This window comes from Bubalus kerabau, chromosome 17 (assembly GCF_029407905.1).
Source record: "Bubalus kerabau isolate K-KA32 ecotype Philippines breed swamp buffalo chromosome 17, PCC_UOA_SB_1v2, whole genome shotgun sequence".
Lineage (NCBI taxonomy): Eukaryota > Metazoa > Chordata > Mammalia > Artiodactyla > Bovidae > Bubalus > Bubalus kerabau.
Window position 1 is genome coordinate 22,252,868 of NC_073640.1, and position 15,007 is coordinate 22,267,874.

The 15,007-nt window shown below is 49.3% G+C and overlaps 1 protein-coding gene across 5 annotated transcripts in view; it reads left to right on the forward strand.

Moving 5' to 3' along the window:
• The window catches only part of NOD2 (nucleotide binding oligomerization domain containing 2), a 34,053-nt gene extending 19,094 nt beyond the window's left edge, over positions 1-14,959 (forward strand). For 4 of the 5 annotated variants that reach the window (XM_055553249.1, XM_055553246.1, XM_055553247.1 and 1 more), the window contains 6 exons: positions 2,801-2,884; positions 4,847-4,930; positions 5,959-6,042; positions 7,843-7,926; positions 11,416-11,499; positions 12,968-14,959. In XM_055553249.1, the coding sequence (XP_055409224.1) occupies positions 2,801-2,884; positions 4,847-4,930; positions 5,959-6,042; positions 7,843-7,926; positions 11,416-11,499; positions 12,968-13,040 (493 nt within the window). In that variant the 3' untranslated portion in view covers positions 13,041-14,959. Of the gene's footprint in view, positions 1-2,800; positions 2,885-4,846; positions 4,931-5,958; positions 6,043-7,842; positions 7,938-11,415; positions 11,500-12,967 lie in introns of those variants that run through there. The other variant, XM_055553250.1, reaches the window with a different exon arrangement.
• The last annotated feature ends 48 nt before the right edge of the window (positions 14,960-15,007 follow it).

Genomic DNA, 15,007 nt, shown 5'->3' on the forward strand with positions numbered 1-15,007 from the left:
TCTGAACAGGGCTTCACTGATGCTGTGACCTCCCCAGCAAACTCTGGACCAATGCTGCTGAGGCTTCCTGCCCTTTGACCTTTAGCCCCCAGGACTGAAGAGGGTTTCCAGGACCTTTTTTCTTCCTTGTGTCTCAGAGTGTCACTGGCTCTCTGGGGCGATCCATTCCCTGATTGGTACACTGAGCACGCGTTGGGTCGGGGTAGGAATGCAGCAGTCACTTGCCACTACAGAGGCAGCCAGTTGCCAAAAAGCTCTCAGAAAGTCCCTTTATTGGTGGGTCCAGTGCTGAGCTTCCCTGGTGACTGACACAGTAAAGAATATGCCTACAATGCAGGAGACATGGCTCCGGTCCCTGTTGGGAATGTCTCCTGGAGTAGGAAATGGCTGTCTACTCCAGAATTCTTGCCTGGAAAATTCCGTGGACAGAGGAGTCTGCTACAGTCTGTGGGATCGCAAAGAGTTGGACAGGACTGAGCAACTAACACTTTCACTTTTTAGCCTGGAAAGGCTGAGTTTCTGCTGCTCCCCACCCTCTCAGCCTCAAGTGGAATCTCTTTCCCATCTGACACCATTGCATCATCCCCCTAGCTGGTCCATGGGTTGGCCTGGCTTCTTTTTCCCTTTGAGATGGTCTTGCCTCCTGGGTTTATGAGGCAGGGTTGTTGTTGTTCATTTGCTAAGCTGTGTCCAACTCTTTGTGACCCCCATGGACTGCAGCACACCAGGCTTCCCTGTCCTTCACCATCTCTAGGAGTTTGCTCAAACTCATGTCCATTGAGTCTGTGATGCCATCCAACCATCTTATCCTCTGTCACTCCCTTCTCCTCCCTCCCTCAATCTTTCCCAGCATCAGGGTCTTTTCCAGTGAGTCAGCTCTTCACATCAAGTGGCCAAAGTATTGGAGTTTCAGCTTCAAAGTGAAGAATTGCTAACATGCATTTGGGGATGAGCTGCCATTTTAAAATTGTTGACTCAGTCTCGGGCAGGGCCACTGAGGCCAACACCAGAGGCACCATTCTGTACTGAGGACTCTCTTCTGCCTCCACCACCTGCTACCCTCAGCTCAGGAAGCCAAGAGCGGCTGTGGCCAGAGCTGGGCTGGTGCAACCTCCAGGGAGGGCTGTAGGGTAACAAAAGGTGCTGCTCCCAGAACTTGAGAGATCTGTGTTTTGGGTTAATATAGCATCTCAGTGAGAACACAGGACTCTGGAGCCAGACTGACCAAGGTTTGGATCCAGCATCCCTGAGACTTGAATCCTCATTAGCTGTGTGACCTTGGGTCACACAGTCACTTCTGTTTTCTGTGTCTCTGTTTTCTCTTCTATAAAATGGAGAAAGTAATTATAGCTCATAGCTCATAGGTAGTTGTGATGATTAGAAAGTGAAAGTTGCTCAGTCATGTCCAACTCTTTCTGATGCCATGGACTGTAGGTCATGGACTTCTCCAGGCCAGAATACTGGAGTGGGTAGCCTTTCCTTTCTCCAGGGGATCTTCCCAACCCAGGGATCGAACCAGGCTCTCCTGCATTGCAGGCGAATTCTTTAACAGCTGAGCTATCAGGGAAGCCCAAGAATACTGGAGTGGGTAGCCTATTCCTTCTCCAGGGGATCTTCCCGACCCAGGAATCGAACCAGAGTCTCCTGCATTGTAGGCAGATTCTTTACCAGCTGAGCTACCAGGGAAGCCCTGTGACGATTAAGCAAGTTAATATACATAGAAAGCTGGCACAGTATCTCAGGTTCTTTCCATAGTGAACTTAGTGCCCGAGAGATGGTGGATAAATCACATAAATTCTCAGCATGTTGATCTTGTTTGTCCAGTCCTCCAAGGAGGGATTAGATACTCAACAAATTTGCTGGGGGAAATGCCTATGGGGGGAAATTGGGGAAGGGAGCTGGAGGGGGAGGCTGGGAGAGCCGCAGGTCTGACCCTGAGGGAGGGAGAGAGGAAAGGAAGGGTTGTCAGGAGGAAGCATCATAGACCCCAGTGCAGCTTGGAGAGAAGACAGAGGCTGCTGGGGAGTCCTCCAGCCAATGTGCCTGACAGAGGAGGCTCAGGTCTCCCAGTCCTTGGCTGGCAGCAGCCCGTGGGAAGCAGGCCTTGGGGCAGAGGGGGCACTGGACTTGCCAGCACAGCAACTGGGGCCTTTGGTTACCCAGGAAGGTCAGAGGTCTGTCAGCTTAAAGTGAATGAAACTTCTTTGAAAGATGAAACTGGCAGTATTATTCCAGGAAGCCTGGAGCTGTGGGTGAGAGTTCCGGGGACCTCCCTGAAACTCTCTGAGGTGCCCAAATTTTGCTGAAATCCCCTCCTCCACCCCTGCCTGAAGGCTTAGCAGGATCCTTTTCTTTCTTTCAGCCACCAGAGCCCCCCTAGCCCCAGGCACTTTCAAAACAGGTAGATGCCACCTGCAGCCACCGTGGATGGGGCAGGCTGCGGGAGGAAAGCAGGGTCCAGCGCCCGCCCACAGTCAGAGGAGACGGTGGAAGAGTGAGTCACTCTCCCTCCCTGGACTGTTGTGGTTCCTGCTCCTACCTGTCACACTGCTTTGCAAAACAGGCCCTTCCATGCCTCTCCCTTTGCTGGTGGAAAATGAAGTCGCAGGAGCATCAGTGAGCCCCCTGAGCTGCAGCAGCACACACCGCGTCTCCAGCTAGAGCTGGAGGACTGGTCCCTGTTTCTCCGTCTGGGCCACACTCCCTGTGCACCCCACTCCCCAGACCCAGGTCTGGGGGGGCAGTAAGGGTCCTCCTGCCCTGCCCTCTGTCTCAGTCTCTCCTCTGTCTTCCCTTCCAGGCTAGGAAACAACCACATCACGGCCGCGGGAGCCGAGGTGCTTGCCCAGGGGCTCAGAACTAACAACTCCTTGCAGTTTTTGGGGTAGGTGGGATTCTGGGGCAGAGGGGCAGCATGCAGGGGTTGGGGGCTGCGAGGATTTAGGAATGGGTGAAACCAATTCTTCAGCCCCAAGATCTGTGAGACAACCCCCCACCCCCCCCCCCACCTCCCCCCCCCCCGCCTCCACCCCCGGCCCAGGCTGCAATGGGGAGGGAGAGCGTGGGCGGCCCTTGTTGCCTCTGCCTTGCTTTTTGCTCAATAAACAGGAAGCTCAGGATGTCAGGGTTGGGGGAGGGCAGAGCCCACGAGCAGTGGCAGGAAGCCCTCTGGTCCTCCAGAGCGCTGGAGCTGTGTTTCTTACCTTGGTCTATGTGTGGGAACCACTGGGGAGCTCCTGAAGAAGGCCACTCTCTGCCCCAGGCTAATTAAATGAATTATCTACATGCAAGGTCTGGAATCAGTAATGTAAAAAAGCTCCCCAAATGATGTGCAGCCTGGGGTGAGAGCCAAGGAAAGAGCAGGAAGTGGGGAAGTTTGGACCCTGGACCTTGGATGGGAGGAGGCTGCACTAGGTCCTGCAGAGCCCTGGCTTCCTGTGGGGTCATGCCAGGCAGGGGAGAGGGGTCAGACACAGGAGGGAAGGACAGTCCGCAGACCTCAGGGCCCCTGAGTGGGGTTTTCTCTGTTTGCTGGGCAGACAGGGTTGTACCTGTCTAGTCCCCTGGAGGCTCTTTCCTGTCTTGTCTTGCCCTGGTGTAAACCAGGGTCTATTTGAAAACAAAACAAAACAAGCAAACAAACAAAAAAATGGGGATTTTAGAACCCAAGACTGTAGGAAGAATGACTTTAGGGCCTGGGTGTTCCAACCCATTTTACAGGCAGGCAAGTTGCCCACCGGCTCTGTTTGAGCCCCGAGTGGGACTGTGTTGCTGGAGAGATAAGACCTTGTCCAAAACGCATCAGTAGCATCACAGAGTCTAGGAGAGGGTGGCCTTGGCCCCACTGAGCTCCTTCCTTCTTGAGATCACATCTAGGGTGTTTAGATTTCAACACCTATTTATGAAGGTACCTGTCTGGGCTTGGTCTTGTGCTAAAACCCCCAAGCACTATCACGTGATACAAACTATTATGTAACTTGCTTTTTTTTTTTTTCTTAACACTGTATTATTACACATATTTTGTTCATATCACATGACCTCACTTTTAAAAAGAATAGCTGCTTAGTATTCCAGTGGTTTGATGTTGTGAAGTGTTTAGTTGGTTTCATGCACACTTTAGGTTGTGGGCAGGGTTTTTGCTATTACAGTGTCACACCCTGGAGTGCAGAGGGGTGCTGGCATGGGGCCAGAGCTCATTAAGTGTTCACCTTATGAGTGAAAGTGCAGTGAGCATCCCAGCCCTCTCTGCCCATGTGGGCACCTCCGGGTCCTTCGTAACTTCCCACATGGGAAATGGCCAGGTGCCAAAGTATGAGCTGGGCTCCATCTTGGAAGGGGGTGTTTCCCAATTAGGGTGGGTCTGAGGGGGAGGAGCCAGAAGGTGAAGGGGCTGGAGGCTGCGAAGAAACTGGGGATGTGACAAAGGAGCAAGAGATGAAGAACTGGTGTGTGGAAGAAGAGTTCGCCTTGTTCTGGGTGGTCCTACAGGTAGCTAGGGACTCGTGGGTGGCAGTGAGCAGAAGCAGGTCTAACCCAATGCCAGGGAAAACGTCACAACTGTGAATTGGCATTGAGAATGAGTTCCCCGTCCCTGAGACTATGCACTGGGTGGACCTCTAACTATTTTGAAAGTCTGATTTAAAGAAACTAAAAAGTCTAATTGAAGTTTGGCCATCCCTCCAAAAAGATGGAGGCAGGCTCACTTTGCTGGGACCTGAGTCCCCCTGAGGCCTTTCTGGGACTGGGGAGTCCTGCCCCTCTGCCTGGGGCTGCAGAGAGGAGGGGCATGTGTCTCGAACACAAAGCAGGTTCTCACTGACACTGTTTACTCTGTTGAACCTTTCAGGTTCTGGGGCAACCAGGTGGGTGACGAGGGGGCCCAAGCCTTGGCTGCAGCCTTGGGTGATCACCAGAGCTTGAGGTGGCTCAGGTAAGCCTCAGAGTTTGTCCTACAGTTGGTGGGGGAAGCCAGTGTGAGGAGGGAGGAGCTTGGGCCAGTTATGAAGGTCTATGAACTTTATTTTCACCCACTGTGTTAGACAATGGGAGGAGAAGGAAAGAGCACTGGAGTTGAAGTCAGGACACCTGAGTCTTTCTGGGTGTCTTTGGATCCCTTTTCCTCTCAGGGGTCTTGATTCCCTGTCTGTACTCAGAAGATCTTGGGCTGGATCAGATTGTTTAGTTGCTCAGTTGTCTCCGACTGTTTGCGATCCCATGGACTGTAGTCCACCAGGCTCCTCTGACCATGGGATTCTCCAGGCAAGAATACTGGAATGGGTTGCCATTTCCTCCTCCAGGGGATCTTCCCAACCCAGGAATTGAACCTGGGTCTCCCACATCTCCTGTGTCTCCTGCATTGCAGTCGGATTCTTTATCCACGGAGCCATTGGGGAAGCCCTGGATCGGATACACTTTTTAAAAATCATTTTTTAATTTAGACTGTCCTTGATTTTTGTTGCTTTTCTCTAGTTGTAAAGAGCGGGTGCTACTCTCTAGTTGCAGTACATGGGCTTCTCATTGCGGTGGCTTCTCTTGTCGTGGAGCACGGGCTCTAGGGCACATGGGCTTCAGTAGTTGCTGCACGTGGGCTCAGTGGTTGCGGCTCCCAGGCTCTAGAGCACAACCTCAATAGTGGCACAAGGGCATATGGGATCTCCCTAGACCAGGCATTGAACCCATGTCTCCTGCCTTGGCTGGTGGAGTCTTTACCACTGAGCCACCAGGGAAGCCCTGGATCAGCTACACTTTATCTCCAGAGTCAATTCCAGTCTGATAGTGGGAGCTGCTTATTCTAAAAAACTGCTTCTGGACTTAATGAAAAAGAGCCCTGTAAACGATTAGTCTGAAATGGAGCAGGCCAGGACTTGTGGCAATGTGTGCCATGCATTTTGCCCTTCTTGAGTTATCTCTGAAGTTCCTCACTGCTCTGACATATTTTTGTTTTTTGACTACATCCAGCCTGGTGGGGAACAACATTGGCAGCGTGGGTGCTCAAGCCTTAGCATTGATGTTGGAAAAGAATATGGCCCTGGAAGAACTCTGGTGAGTTTAGGGGATTCATCTCTCTAGGGAGGCAGACACTAGCCTTTTTTCATTCTCTGGCCTCATCTGTGGAAGCTGATGTGTGTGTAAGACAAAGATGGATGACTGCGTGATTGGGTGACTGTGTTTGTCTTTGTCCTAAGTGGCATGAAGCTGATAAAGCCTGGCTAATTCTTTTCATTGAATTTTTCAAGCCAATATGATTGGTTTGTTGGTTTGTGTGCTTCCTCCATGGCTTATAATGGTTCAGAGCACAGAGTCTGGAATCCAGCAGGCTGAGCTTCAAGTCCTGCTGTGATCTTAAGCAAGTTAAGTAACAGGCTCTGAATCTCAGGTTTCTTACCTATAAAATGAGAGTATGGATGCTTTCAACTATTAAATATTTCTGTAAGAATTTAATGAGATAACACCTGTAAGTAGCTTCATACAGTGTCTGGCATATGTGGAAGTGCTCCATAAATGTGAAATTGTAATAGGATAGTGTCTCAACGGACATGAACTTGAGCAAACTCCAGGAGATAGTGAAGGACAGGGAAGCCTGGCATGCTGCAGTCCATGGGGTCGTAAAGAGTCAGACCCAACTTAGCAATATCTGCTGAACAACAGCAGATATTTCTACTACCCTTGCTGCTACTGCTACAATGATTGCTGCTGCTGCTGCTAGTGTTTTGTTGTTTCAAGGTGAATGTGAGTGCCTAAGAACGCTGGATGTGAGAGTCAGGGTCATGGGCAAGGCAGAGCAGCTTGGGGGAGGTTAAAAGATGAGCCATGAATCATATTTATCCTGATTCCAAGCTTTCCATCCTTTAGATGCCACTAGTCTAGCCTTCTTATGACATATTCTGGGCAGTTCCAAACTGTATCAAGGAGATAAAATGCTGAATGTTTGATTTTTTTTCCAGGAAGCATAAAGGTACTGAAACCTATTGAGCACTGCCACAAAATGGATATTGCTGATGGTCCTTGACTGTCAGTAGGGCTCCCTAGCTTGGCCAATGTACCATTGAGTAGATCCTGATTAGGTTGGAAATCCTTGTTAGAGAATTGCCTCACTGTGAATGTATTGGTGATGACTACATTAGGCTGTATGAGATGGAAAACCTCCATCTAAAGTGACTTAAATCAGTAAAGAACTGACTTTTTAAAAAAATGTACATGCAGTTTGGAGGTAGGCAGCATACGGCTGTTACGGCAGCTACATATGGCCAGCAGGAATCTGGACTCTCTCTCATTTTGATCTGTTACATCCTCAGCATGTGGCTTTGTTCTCATGGTTGGTTGCCTCATGGTTACAAGGTGGCTGCTGCAGCACCTGCAGCACTCCTGTATTTTGGTTTCAGCCTCTGTATCTAGGAAGGGCAACAGCCTGGGTCTCTCCACTTTAAAGAGCATTCAGAGTCCCCATCTGTCAACCTCTCCTTATGTGTTGATGGCCATGTGGATGTCCCTTAGCCGACTCTGGCTGTGGTGGAGAGTGGGAAGTGTAGTTCTTTCACCAAGCACATGGCTGCTCCAAATGAAATTAAGCTTCCATTAAGAAGAAAGAAGCAGAAAATGGATCTTGAGTCACTATGACATAAGGGAACTTCTGTGGAGGAGCCCTGGGGCAAATTCTGTCCCAGAGATGTCCCAGAAATTGAGGACCCTTACACTTTGCTTGACATGTTTTTACTTTATTGGTTTTCAGATGTTGAATATTCTTAATTGGCAGGGGTGGGGCACATGGGTTCATCTTTATTGGCATCATCTTATATAATAAACGTCACCAGTCAACTGGGTTTTCTCCTTTATTCTTGCCAGCCTGGAGGAGAACCATGTCCAGGATGAAGGTGTGTGTTTCCTCGCCAAAGGACTTGCAAGAAACTCAAGTCTGAAAGTCCTGAAGTAAGGAATCTGTAAGCAAGAACTAGACAGTAATGATCGGCCTTGAGAGGGGGTGTTTCTGAGTAAGAAATCTGGGTGGTTTCCCAGCCTGGCTAATTCACACAAGGTGGCCCCCTAGAAAACAGTCTTTCAGGGTCCTCCCAAATACAGGCAGGGGGTAGTGAAGTGAAGCTAGGGAGGGAGAGTAACCAGAAAAGGGTGTCATCAAGCTGGTGATCACTGGGGACCACTGGGGTGCAATCCTGTGGGCACGAGGCAGCAGGGGTATTTATCCACCGACTGTCTCTCCTTCACGTATTGAGGCGTACTTGTGAGGATATTTGCTTTCCGGTGCTTCTGGCTTGCCCTGACCATGGTTAAGCATGCTCCTGGGGTCCACAGAAAGATCTACAGAGGGTGGCGGTCTCCCCAGCAAGCAGCCCTTAGAGTTAGAGGTGAGAGCGGAGGGAATACGGGTGGGTTGCCCATACCATCTGCTCTGTGGCTTACAGGACATGCCCTTTTGCCTCTCTAGGGGTCTTCCCTTACTCAGACAGGAGATTTCTGATGGTCATCTCCAGTGGTTCCTCTTGGTGTGTGATTAATATATAGATATGCATTTTTTGCTTTTACTCATATGTGCATGCATCCATTTATATATTGATCCAAGAAATGTTTCTGGAACACCCACTCTGTGCCAAACTCTGAGGCTCTGAGGATAGAGGGATAAAAAGGCCCTGCTCACACAGCTCTTAAATTTGAATAGGAGACACAGATAATGAGCAAGTAAACAAATACATTTCTGTTAGTAATATGCACTCTCAAGAGAATTCAAGAGAGAGATGACAGGAGAGGGCAAGGTAGCTGCTGCTGGGCAGGGCCTCTAAGAAGGTGACATAGGACTTGAAACCTGAATAATAAGAAAGGTCCTGCCATGCTGAGATCTTAGGGATATGCATTCCAGGTGGGCAGAACAGCAAGTGCAAAGGCCCTGTGGCAGAAACAGGCTTGGTGGTTTTGAGAACGGAAGGAGGACCTGTGAGGTTGGACTATAGTGGATGATGGAGTGAGGCAGAGGTGGGAGGAGCCAGCCACAGCAGCCTTAGAGCCCTGGGAAAGAGCTCGGAGTTTATTCTGAGGGTGTTGAGGAGCCTTCGGGGGGTTTTAATGAGGGCAGTCATGTAATCTGATTCATATCATCCAAAGTTCATGCTTGTTGCTTTGTGTAGAACAGGTGGAGGGAAGGTAAGATGGAGGCAGGGAGATCAGCCAGGAGACCCCTGCAGTCTTCCAGGCCAGAGATGGAGCCTGGGTCAGGGTGAGGGAGGGAAGCAGGGCACAGGAGCTTGGGAAGCTCCCTTGGGGGACTGGGGGAGTGATGGCAGGACCACTGGTGGTGAACTCGGTGGGCAGAGATGCATGCCACAAGGAGAGGGTTGGCAGATGTGAGCAGGAGCCCGGCCAGTGGTCACCACAGGCTCATGGAACACCATACTAGCCATGCTGCCAAAGGTCTCATTTCCCAGGGACATCAGGGCACCAACAGATGGCTCCTTTCTCTAGAGGAGAATGGCCCCTGCCCTGGCAGACATGGCCCGGGGGAAACACTCGCCTCCCGAGACAGGCAGACAGCTGCCTCTGGGAGGGCGGCTGCTTCGCTGCCAGCCTGCCATCCACTCTGGCAGCTCTTGTTTGTGTTGTTCCACAGGGGCTAGGAAGTTGCCAAATGTTTGGGGAAAACACTTCCACTCATCACGTGGGTGACGCTGGGGCTCGGGGGGCCCAGGTGAAGCCTGGGTTTATCTGAGCTGGATGCCAGGCTTTGCACATGGTGAGGGGCCCTTGGCGATACCTGGTTGATGATTGACCAGGTGCAGATGAGGCAAACTTGTCCTCCGTCGCTGTCGCACGCTTACCCCGCTTGACCCCCACAGGTGGCAGGCAATGGCAGCCGCCAGGCCCCACGCTGCCTCGGTGGGAGTCTTATAATTCAGCAACGCTGAACTGTATCCTCCTCCACTGTTTCCCCATAAAAATTGAGCTTCTCACTGATCTTAAAAAAAGAAAAGCAAAGCCTACATCCTTCTTCTTCTAGGTGTAATCTCTGCCAAGCATTGGTTAAGAGCACAGGTTCTGGAACCTAATGGCTGGGGTTTGGCCCCAGCTCCACCATTACCAACTGTTCCTACTTGGACTGGTAACTCAGTTGCCTCAAGTGTAGACAGGGTAATAATTGAACCCTCCTCACAGGGTTCCGAGCATGCGCAGAGGTGATGTAGGTTATGAGCGGCGCATAGTAAGAGCTCAACAGATATTGGCTGATGTTATTATTAGCCCTGCCTTAGGTCAGTGTCTCGGAAGTTCCTTCCCCCTCAGAAGTCGAGGGGGAAGCCAGGTAGTGCAGATTATCTGGAAGAACAGCTATGAGCAAGAAGACGGGGCAGGGACCCTTGAGCTCTCTGTGCTATAGCAGCGTCCCACTAGCTATCTGTTTAGTTCTTGCACTCCATAGTTGCCTTAACAATGTTGTGTAAGTTTCTGCTGTACAACAGTGTGAATCAGCTGTATGTATACAGGGCTTCCCTGGTAGCTCAGCTGGTAAAGAATCCACCTGCAATGCAGGAGACCTGGGTTTGATCCCTGGGTTGGGAAGATCCCCTGGAGGAGGGCATGGCAACCCACTCCTGTATTCTTGCCTGGAGAATCCCCCTGGACAGAGGAGCCTGGTGGGCTGCAGCCCATGGGGTCACAAAGAGTCAGATATCACTGAACAACTAAGCCCAGCACAGCATGTGAAGCTGCTCAGTCGTTTCCACCTCTTTGCGACCCCATGGACTGTAGCCTGCTAGGCTCCTCCGTCCATGGGATTCTCCAGGCAAGAATACTGGAGTGGGTTGCCATTTCGTACTCCAGGGGAATCTTTCCAACACAGGGATTGAACCCAGGTCTCCCGAACTGCAGGCAGGCTTTTTACCAACTGAGCCACCAGGGGCTCCACAGCACAGCATATGTATACATATAGTTCCCCTCCCCTTGAGCCTCCCTCCGCTCCCCCATCCCACCCCTCTAGGTCATCACAGAGCCCTGAGCTAAGCTCCCTGTGCTATACACCAGCTTCCCAGTTAGCCATCTGTTTAATTCTTATACTTCATGAGGTGGGGACTCTTTTAGGTCCCTTCTACAGGTGAGGAAATTGGGACTCATCTGCTTGAAATGAAAAAAAAGAAGTAGTGTAAGGTGGATTTGAGCCCTGGCACTAAAATGCATGTATTTTTATTCCTGTGTTAGCTCCTTCCTAAGGGAGCAGCTACTTAATACTCATCTGGTGAATGGAAGAGAGAAGGTACATTTCACTTTGTGGATGAATTCATTGGGAATCTCAGACAGGAAAGGGACGTGCTGAAAGGACAGGTGGGCTTCAGGAGTCCAGCTCCCAAAGCCTCCTTTAATTGAATAGACTAGCCCCAAACCAAGCATCCTCAAAGTTCACCATTCTGTCTTCCTCTCTAGGCTGTCTAACAACCACATCACCTCCCTAGGGGCAGAGGCCCTCCTGCGGGCCCTTGAAAAGAATGACACCATTCTGGAAGTCTGGTAAGACCCCGGGCAGGCCTCTTTAACCTCTCTGAGCCTCGGTTTTCCAACGTATAAATTAAGGTGAAGGGAGAGAGGAACTTTAGAATTTCTAAGATCCCTTATGGCTCAGACCTTCAGTCTTGTTCTGCAAGGGATGAATCTGGTTCCCTGGGAAAGATGTCTTGTTTTTAAGCAGGGACCAACTGTCTCGTTTTTAAATCGTGTTTGTTCAGAAACGTCTCTGTTCTTGGCAGTCGTGTGGGATTGGCGGTGTGGTTGAAAAGGGAAACAGAAAGGAACTCCGTTCCTGCCCCCCACCGGCCATTACATCTGACTTCATGGGTCAGGGCAGCTGTATGAGACTCTCTGCAGTTTTAGGTGGATGTTACACAGTGTTTCCAAGCCTTTTTTTTGTAACAAAAAGCCATGTTCCTTCATGTATTTGAAAGAAGTATTGCATCACAACTTTAAAGATTTCTCCTCCTTCTTCCCAGGGATCTATTTATCGCTCAGATAATAGAAAGATTTCCCCTGATTTAACATTTTATGAGTGAATGTCGCTATATATGTTTCAGGCACTGAGCTAGAAATTAATATTTAAAAATGAGGACATTTCCCTACAATCTTTCTATCTTTCAGAGGTTTCTCAAAAAAGCTGGCAACCTTGGGCCCCGATTTAGAACGGCAGTAATTAAGCAGAGTAGAGACAAGCTGACCCCATTCAGCCAGGTAGACCTTCTCAGGCTCACCCCAACCCCATTGAGTTGATTGTCTCAGACCAGTCCCCTTTGGCTGCTATATAGTACATGCCTCATCCCTGAAAGCTCCTGAACCCTGCTTTAAATATGCAGATTTGTCCCTCTCTCAAAAAGCAGATCAAGGCAGTAGCAACTGTAGCTATCAAATGATGAAGTTAAAAATAAAGGCTTCTAAAAATCTGTCCTGCGATAGAGAGATTTTCTTTTCTATGCAATTGTGTAATCCCTCTAGGCTGTGAGGGCCTCGATCTTGGGCAGAGAGTGGGTTTTGTTTTTTTTTTTTTAAACCATTGCACAATTCTGAGAAATGTCACATTCTGTGTCCAGGGGGAGCAAACCGACATCAGGTTGGTATTTTAAGGGTTCTGATGTTACTGGCAGAGCTTGGGAGGACATTGGGACTTGCTCATTGCATTCTTGACAGCTTCTGCTGTTGCCTTAAAAAGAATGGCCGGCCTTGAAGAGTCAGGGCTGGCTGGGCCCAGTGTGGACTCTGCAGAGTCACGGAGGCTTGTTAAATCATGCACAGTGATTCATGAGCTGCCCTGGCTGACAGAGGGTAAAACCTGCACAGACAGCTCTCCCAGGAGAGCTGCAGCTGGGAGGTGGTGGGGGTGGGGGGTGGGGAGGGGCAGGCCATCCAGGTTTACAAAGCAGCATCTTCCTGATCTAAAGCACGGCTCTGGTCCAGTCCTCACTCAAATCTCTCTTTGCTTTATCCCCTTCAGGCTCCGAGGAAACACTTTCTGTCCGGAGGAAATTGAGAAACTCAGCCACCAGGATACCAGACTCTTGCTCTGATGTTTCCAGGCCAGTGTTCAGCTCAGTGTGTTTGGGAGGAGGCCATGGGTTTGGATCCCAGGATGGGATGACATCTGAGCACAGCCCACTCAGATGGAACCTGGATCTGCCCAGGGCCAACCCAATAGGTCACCTTTGTTCTGGCACAGGAAAGCACATCAGTGCCCTGTGGAGTAGACTTCACTGAATCCCAACTTTGCCATCAACTTCTTGCCAAGATTCAATCCTGGGATGTTGAAGAGGGGCAGCCTGCCTGTACAAGATGGGGCTGGTCTCAAGTCAAGCTGACATGCGTCAGGGAGGCCCATGGATGCCACTGAGTATTTATGGGTGTAGAGAGCTCCCCACGAGGAGGGATACTCGGGAAGTAACTGTTTGCTTTGTCTTAGCTCATGGTCATCCACCAGGTTGTTCTCTACATCTGGTTCGTCCACTCATCCTGGACCCTACACATGGCACTTCCTCTGTGGTTGAGATTCGGAATGTAGGCATTCTCACCTTTGATCTTTCCCTTGTACCCTGGCCCTGCTCCCACTCTCCCATCCGCCTCAACCCTCCCCCCATCCAGGGTGGGAGGGGCTACAACTCACCCTGCTCTCCTTCTGGTACTTAAGACAGTATTGAAAGGGGACAGGTGACATACATGTGTTCCTCAAGACATTCTTGAGTTTCAAGAAAAATATGACTGCCCAGCAACTGGACTTTTATTTCCAGTGAAATCAATTACTCTTCAGTTAAACCTTTGGGAACAACTCCTTATCCAAATGCAACTTTTAAAATTTTGAACAGCTCCACCAGGTCTCTGAAGCCTGTGAACTGAACTCTGGCAGCAGACTTCCAAAATATATTCATAAGAGATGGCTTGGTTTTGTTTGTGCCAGGCCACTTTAGGATATAAAGGTATAGATCAAAAGTTTACAGGGCAAAATCAAAGGCCCTTCCTTACAAAACAAATGTTTTTCTCTGAATTTTTCAGAAGCTTCTGTAAACTATCAGGTACTGTGCAAGTGTTATTATTTCAACACTGTTATTTGTGAAAAACTGGTTACTGTTTATAAACCACTTTGTTTTATTCTCCCTAGTTCATGATTTTATAAAAAAACAAAAACAAAAACATGACCATGAATGTTATGCTGTAAATAATCACAGAAGATAAAACTATTGAGTCACCAGAGCTATCTTCATTGTGACCAAACACAATGAAGTATTTAAAAATACTCTGAACATTATCACATATTAAAGCACAATATTCTCCTTGAAGGGAGGAGACATGATGTTTCAACCAGATAATTGATTGCTTAAGGCACAAGCAGTGTTTAGAAATGGCCTTGCAATCAAAACACATTTGGCTTCAGTTTAGAGAAGTCTAGCTCAGCGTGGAGTTGTAAGTTATAGAGGAACCTCAGTGTCCCGGCAGAAACACAGATGAGAGAGACGCAAGCAGGCCCCTGAGCCTCCCTCCATTCTCTCCAAGTGTCTCCAGGGGAGAAGGATGGAGAAGACTGGGGAACAGTTCTCCTCTGCAAGCAGCCTCATGGGTAGGCCTTGGTGAAATAATTCTTAGCTGAATTTAATTAGCAAGGACTCAGGTGGCTGCTCATCAAGGTGGAATCGGCTTCCTTGAATGGTTTCCTGTGTGTCTGGTTGGTTAAATACTGTGGCATCTCCCTGGGCGCCTCCCCAGTAAGGGCATGTGTGTGGGTTCTCTTCATTTGTTTGAATTTATTTTATTGAGGTATGGTTGATTTACAGCATTGTGTTAATTTCTATACAGCTGAATGATCCTGTTATACATATGTGCACATACTCTTTTTCCATTATGGTTTTTCACAGGATAAACTACTCATAGTTCCTTGCGCTATACATTAGGACTTTGTTATTTATCCATTCAATATATAATACATTTGCTAACCTCATAATACGTTTGCTAGCCTCAATCTCTTACTCCATCCCTGCCCCACCCTCTG